This window comes from Salvia hispanica, chromosome 6, assembly GCF_029641045.1.
Source record: "Salvia hispanica isolate PSC_SH4W2 chromosome 6, Shi_PSC_v1, whole genome shotgun sequence".
NCBI lineage: Eukaryota > Viridiplantae > Streptophyta > Magnoliopsida > Lamiales > Lamiaceae > Salvia > Salvia hispanica.
Genome location: NC_142697.1, coordinates 20,559,069 through 20,565,749, shown reverse-complemented (window position 1 = coordinate 20,565,749; position 6,681 = coordinate 20,559,069). Strand labels below are relative to the sequence as shown.

The 6,681-nt window shown below is 40.4% G+C and overlaps 2 protein-coding genes across 7 annotated transcripts; one reads left to right on the top strand and one right to left on the bottom strand.

Annotated features, from left to right (window-relative positions):
• The first annotated feature begins 378 nt into the window (after positions 1-378).
• On the top strand, positions 379-4,927 carry LOC125208650 (sterol 14-demethylase-like). Of its 6 annotated transcripts, none has more exons than XM_048108305.2 (5): positions 379-449; positions 546-1,001; positions 1,072-3,112; positions 3,850-4,078; positions 4,205-4,927. In XM_048108305.2, the coding sequence occupies exons 2-3, from the start codon at positions 561-563 to the stop codon at positions 2,068-2,070; spliced, it is 1,440 nt and encodes a 479-aa protein (XP_047964262.2). In that variant the 5' UTR covers positions 379-449; positions 546-560; the 3' UTR covers positions 2,071-3,112; positions 3,850-4,078; positions 4,205-4,927. The 6 variants fall into 6 exon arrangements, with proteins under 6 accessions (XP_047964262.2, XP_088918042.1, XP_088918040.1 ...); XM_089061916.1 differs by lacking the exon at positions 379-449 and having other exon boundaries at positions 462-1,001; positions 4,205-4,253; positions 4,718-4,927; XM_089061914.1 differs by lacking the exon at positions 379-449 and having other exon boundaries at positions 462-1,001; positions 4,205-4,253; positions 4,647-4,927.
• Positions 2,238-5,607, bottom strand: LOC125208651 (uncharacterized). The gene is made up of 7 exons (XM_048108306.2): positions 5,191-5,607; positions 4,735-4,906; positions 4,507-4,556; positions 3,728-4,028; positions 2,969-3,157; positions 2,707-2,889; positions 2,238-2,604 (listed from the first exon to the last, which is right to left on the bottom strand). The coding sequence occupies exons 1-7, from the start codon at positions 5,379-5,381 to the stop codon at positions 2,359-2,361; spliced, it is 1,332 nt and encodes a 443-aa protein (XP_047964263.1). The 5' UTR covers positions 5,382-5,607; the 3' UTR covers positions 2,238-2,358.
• Between the last annotated feature and the right edge of the window lie 1,074 nt (positions 5,608-6,681).

Below are 6,681 nucleotides of genomic sequence, written 5' to 3'. Positions count from 1 at the left end.
GATAAAAAACACTGCTGTGGATGGCCTAAGTAGTGGTGTACTAATATTTAATTTTTTTTTCTAATAAAAACCATGTTCCCTAATTTTTTTGGCCCACTGTTTCAGTCGCAGAAAAATCCAACAGTTATGTCTCAATTTGTCAGCCTATAATTATAATATACTACTATGTTTCTTAATTTCGTATTACCACTCATACTACAAGACAAACCAATTCCATCTACGTATACACGGCTTTATGTAGGATTATTTGATTGGGGGTGGGAGATGGTGGGTTCGATCCCTCCCTTTTACTGGACACTACACAAGTCACGTTCAATTTAAAGTATATCAATCATCTATATAAACATAGCAGGGATCCAAATGAAAATAAAATACTATTGACAGTGGAATCCGACCGGGTTTGAAATCCTTATAAAAACCTCCTTAAAAGTGCCACTCTAATCAATCAGGTTACTCATCATTTCGCAAATACTATGAGTAAAATCTTGGCAATAAAATTACTACTACTTACTAAACATTATTTTGTTTGTCTCTTGAAATTGCAGAATTAGTAGGTAGCAATGGAAGCACCAAAATCCGACGTCAAAATCTGGAACGTGGGGCTTCTGCTGGTGGCGGTGAAGCTGATATCCGTACTGATAATGCCGAGATCGAAGAAACGAGTGCCGCCGGTGGTGGGCGGTCTGGTCCGGTTCATGAAAGGTCCAGTGGTGATGCTGCGAGAGGAGTACCCTAAGCTTGGTAGTGTGTTCACTCTCAAACTATTGAACAAGAACATCACATTTCTGATTGGCCCGGAGGTGTCGGCCCACTTCTTCAAGGCCCCCGAATCCCACCTCAGCCAGCAAGAAGTCTACCAGTTCAACGTGCCCACCTTCGGCCCGGGCGTCGTATTCGACGTCGACTACTCCGTTAGGCAGGAGCAGTTCAGGTTCTTCACTGAGGCCTTAAGAGTCAACAAGCTGAAAGCCTACGTCGATCAGATGGTCATCGAAGCTCAGGTAAATATTCATATTCATATTTATGAACTCCACATTAGTATGATATTTGCTAATTGTTCACAAATGGCAGGAATATTTCTCAAAATGGGGAGAGAGTGGTGAAGTGGACCTAAAACAAGAGTTGGAGCAACTAATCATACTAACAGCGAGCAGGTGCTTATTAGGAGAGGAGGTTCGAAACAAGCTCATGGACGATGTTTCTGCTCTCTTCCACGACCTCGACAATGGTATGCTTCCCATCAGCGTCATCTTCCCCTACCTTCCCATCCCGGCCCATCGCCGCCGTGATCGAGCTCGCAAGAAGCTTGCCCACATATTCGCAACCATCATAGCTTCCCGAAAACAAACAGGCAAGCCGCAGAATGATCTGCTGCAGTGCTTCATAGATTCCAAGTACAAAAACGGGCGGCCGACGACCGAAGCAGAGGTCACCGGACTCCTCATCGCCGCTCTCTTTGCCGGCCAACACACGAGCTCCATCACCTCCACCTGGTCCGGAGCTCACCTCCTCACTAACGGGAAACACATGTCAGCGGCGGTGGAGGAGCAGATGCGGCTGATGGAGAAGCACGGAGACAAGGTCGACTACGACGTGTTGTCGGAGATGGAGGTTCTCTACAGGTGCATCAAGGAAGCCCTGAGGCTCCATCCACCGTTGATCATGCTTCTGAGAAGCTCACACGCTGATTTCAGTGTGAAGAGCAAGGAAGGAGTGGAGTACGATATCCCCAAGGGGCACATCGTGGCTACATCGCCTGCCTTTGCAAATCGACTCCCGCACATTTACAAGGATCCAGACACCTATGACCCCGACAGGTTTGGTCCGGGGAGAGAGGAGGACAAGGCGGCAGGAGCTTTCTCATACGTATCCTTCGGTGGTGGGAGGCATGGTTGTCTGGGGGAGCCGTTCGCATACCTGCAGATCAAAGCCATCTGGAGCCACTTGCTCAGGAACTTCGAGATGGAGCTCGTCTCTCCATTCCCGGAGATTGATTGGAATGCCATGGTGGTTGGTGTCAAAGGGAAAGTCATGGTGCGCTACAAACGCAAACGCCTTCCCATCAACTGATTCTATTTCAACCTATAGCCAGACTGCTATCTTGTTTGTTTGTTTTTTCAGATCTACTTATGTATGTGCTCTCTCCTCTTTACTTTGCTTCATTTGAGGCTGTGAGCCATATTGTTAACCATTCAAATTGTCATAAATAGGCAGCCTAATTCGATTTGGCACATGTCTTGCTTAAGAAAAACCGTTGCAACCAAATGTGTATCCAACAAAACTCAATAAAACTCTCATTGTCTTACATAATACTCTCACTCAGCCAGTGGCTTTCTTTATTCGAGCAATGAAAACAGCTTACAGGCTGACTAGCTTCAGGGAATTCGCCTTCTCTTGCAGGCTGTCGAGCAAGCTATCAAAGCTCTTCTTGAACGAGTCCACTCCTTCCAGCTCCAGTTGTGACCCAACGTAACCCCAGTCGATTCCCAACTTCTCAAGAGCGTTGTAAATGCCTTCAGCTTCAGACACATTTGCGTCTATGGTCCTTGAAACAGTCCCATGATCGATGAATGCTAGGAGTGCTTGATCAGGCATGGTCGAGACCTATAGATACAAGATAAATTAGAAACAAGGGGCAAAAGTCAAGGTCAAGAAGAAGACAGCATATTTCCCTGGACCACTAATTGAGGATAAGATGATGCTCACTGTATCAGGTCCAACAAGAGGAGCCACATATAAAGTGTCTGGATAAGCTGGGTTCTTCACGCTGGTCGAGGCCCATAGAAGCCTTTGCTTCTTAGCTCCTTTCTTCACCAGTGCCTCCCATCTTGGCCCCGAGAATTTCTTCTGGTACAGCTGGAAAGCCAGAGCTGCCTGAGCATTTGCAGCCTGTTGAACAAAATAAGATCACAATCAAAACTAACTCTTGACCGATTTTTTGGGTGGTGCACTAGTATATCTGAACTACCTTCCCCCGCAGATTAAGTGCTTCTGGTGTCCCAAACTTCTCAAGCATCTTGTCAACGAGGGAGTCCACTCGACTAACAAAGAAAGAAGCGACACTTGTGACTCGGGAGAGATCACTGAGCCCAGACGCTTCAAGGCCATCGAGGTAAGCATCAATAACAGCTTCATATCTTGCAAGAGAGAAAATAAGCTGCACATATCCACAGTTTCACTATCAGTATCGACAGTTCAAATATGAAAATGCAAGCTTACTATGAAAAGATGGGCCCCCCTTCATGTGCTGTTACTCCCTCCGTTCTATAGTAGTGGAGTCATTTCCCCTTCTAGTAAAAAAGTTAACACATTTCTTTTCACTTACTTTACTCTCTCTTACTTTATTCTCTCTTCATCTATCTACTTATTTCATTTCCTTCTTTATTCTTCTTGTACTTGACACAATTTTTCTTAAATTGTGTGCCAAAAAGAAATGCCTCCACTACTATGGAATGAAGTGAGTATATATTTAGGCAATTCTCAGCATTAAAGAGGCCACACAAACTACAGATAGCATGATTGCATGAGGCTGAACCATCTTTCTAAACATGAAAAGACTAACTAAAACTTTGAAAACTGCATATTCAGTAGATCACATGGACTACCAACAAAATGTCACCTTTAATAAGGTGTATTAAGTTAAATAGAATACACGACAATCACTGTTGCCCAAATTTTACCAATTCAATATCATTAGTCCCTTGAAAGAATGTAATAATCAACTCACCGTAACATTAACGCTTATTCCGTTTGCAATAACTTCCTTAATCGAAGGAATGCATGGAGCTGTAGCAGGAATCTTTATGTAGACATTACGACGATTAACCCACTGATGAAGCCATTTTGCAGACTCTATTGTATTCTCAGTATCCTCTGCAAGTAGGGGTGAAACTTCAACAGACACATATCCATCTCCACCATCTGTATCATCGTAGATTGACTCAAAAAGCTTGCATGCATCTTGGATATCTTTCACGACAAGCTCCCAGTATGAAGTTTCGATGTCTAGTCCAGATTGTACAAGTGCTCTGCAGTTATATAGGAATATAAATTCAATTGCGAAGGAGAAGTCATTCAGGTATCATTCTCAAACTAAAAGTCCATGGCAATTTAATTGCCAGGGAATCAAGATGAAAACATTAAAGGCCTAAATAAGAAAGAAAGAAAGAAAGAATAACTTTTTGAGTGCATATGAAAAATACAGGATTAGGTGAAAGGGGCTAACAGTAACAAGGATAGAACAACTGCCACAAGTAAAGTCAGTACCAAATTATCATTTGTTTACATTAGGTCAACTTCACATAGTGCCTTCAACAACCTAAAATAGAGTCTAAGCTTAAACTTTATCGCATAAGCCTCAGATAAAATCAAATTCCTCTGCTGGTATCTTGGCCCACTAATAACAAGTAGAGAAGGATATATTTTTCAAGGATCAGCTACAGCAATAGATTCTAGACATTTGAAGCAACTCCAACAAATTTGAAAACAAATCCAATCATGTCTTACTTGAACTGATCATTGTATGCACTCGAAGTCGAAATTGCTTTCTGGAAAATCTGCAATCATAAACACTAGATGATTAAAAGAAGCCAAAAAAGGGATTTTTTTTTAATAATAGCATTGCATTGTAATCATTTTATGTATAGATCAGATGTTGAGGGAATTTAAATCAAATGAGGGGTACATAAATTTATATCCCTTGCATTGATTGATGAAGAGAGAGGGGCAATTTACCGCTGGGTTGCTGGTCACCCCACGAACTCCACTCTCGATCAACGGGATAAGATCAGTAACTGGACGGCATAGATTATCGTACCACGGGCTCTGTCCTTCCTTCTCATAAAGATCATGGAGCGTGGTTCTCTTCACACTACTCCCATTGCCATCAACTTGAGAGCATCTCACACTGCCCAAATAAATCAACAAGGTATATAAATTACTGATCGATCGAGTTATAGCTTCGAGTCCCATAGGCCATAAACCCCAAATCTCTATAAAAGAATTAATCCCTTCAAGGCGCCCTAGTAGACACATTTACGGAAAGAGTACTCATATTACGATATCCGCAAAATCAGCTAATTTCATTCATTTCCGTGAAACATACAGCAAAAAAACGAATCTTTACGAAGACAAAAAAATCCCACTCAACACCAACACGAGAGAGGAGAAATAATTGATATGTATGCTTACACCAATGAACCGGCGATTCTTCGGGCAGCGCGCACACTCAGCTTGGAGGATGAAATGGATTTCTCGATTCTTTTGCGAGGATCAACACCACAGCACATAGGCTGCTGCTGCTGCTGCTGCTGCGAAGATCCGCGGAAGCTAGGTGCAGAATTAGCAAAAGCTGAGGCGGAGAGCTTGGAAATGGAGGCCATGGCCGATTGAATCAGGTTGCAGGTGAAGGAAATGTAAGCAAATAAAATGAAGTGTGTAGGTAGGTTGGTAATGGTGTGCTGTATTTATTGGTGGAGCGATACAAATGAAGGTGGAAGAGGGATCTATTTAATTTTGGGGATTAGGGTTAATTTCATTTAATCAAGTCATGAGTTGAAGCTAATAAAATGGTGGTGGTAAGTAAAGGGCAAATTTGGAAGTAAGTATGATTGTTTGGTGGGGAGGATGTTGGTAGGTGATTTATACTGTAAAGTGTTAATTTATTTAGGGGACTTTGTATTATTTACTTTAATGTAACATATGCATAATAGACCATAATGAGTGTTAAAGAAAGTAGAAAAAAAGTAGTACTATACATTCGAGAGATTTGCTGTTCTTTTTTTGGAGGAGGACACGAAATATATCGATGTTGTAACTTTTACAGTTAATTTGTTAGACCATCTACAATAGTACACTAAAATCTAAAATGGGATAGGTATTTAGTTCCAGTACTCAAAAACCAATCCTATTTTTGATTTTTGAGAAAAAAATACCTATCTTTAGGTTTACACTAAACCAAAATCTAAAAAATTCTCAAATTTTGTGAGTAAAAAAAAGCATAATATAAAGAATATTCTTTTAAGTTTGAGTTTAGTGTAAATGGTTAGAGTAAAATCAATATTTAGTGTGAGATTTACACTAAAATGGGTTTGAGTTTAATGGAATGACTGAAGATGATGCTTAGTCAATTTCGCTATTCAATATTAGCGCTTATTATAGGCTTATAATTTCTGCAAGTACAAAACATAATTTTCTCATGATTTCAAATATAAAGATTGACTAACTATATTATCATTGGCCTATACTTTACTTTAGTGACTGACTCTAAATTAAAAAATCTAATGCGAACCGTGTTGTTTTGCGCACGGCAATATAAACATTTTCGTTTCTTTATTTGATGTACTATGTTATACTCCCCCCTATCGGAATAACATATAGATAAAATTGTAAATGATACTTGTTTTAATGAGCAATTGATAAAGTAAGAAAATAAAAAGACAAAATGTGATAGAAATAGTATTAGTGGATTGTAGGGTCCATATTTAGAAGGGATGTGTAGGTTAACACTATTAGTTTAAAATTTTCCATTTTTAAAATTAGTTTAATTTTGGAAGACGACCTAAAGTGACAAAATTAGTCTATTTTTTATGATTGAAGGGAGTAGAATTTGAAAATTTTGTTTGTGCATAATTCACATTTTCACAGGTTAGTGTTACAAGTTGCAAGTAATTTTTGGATTGC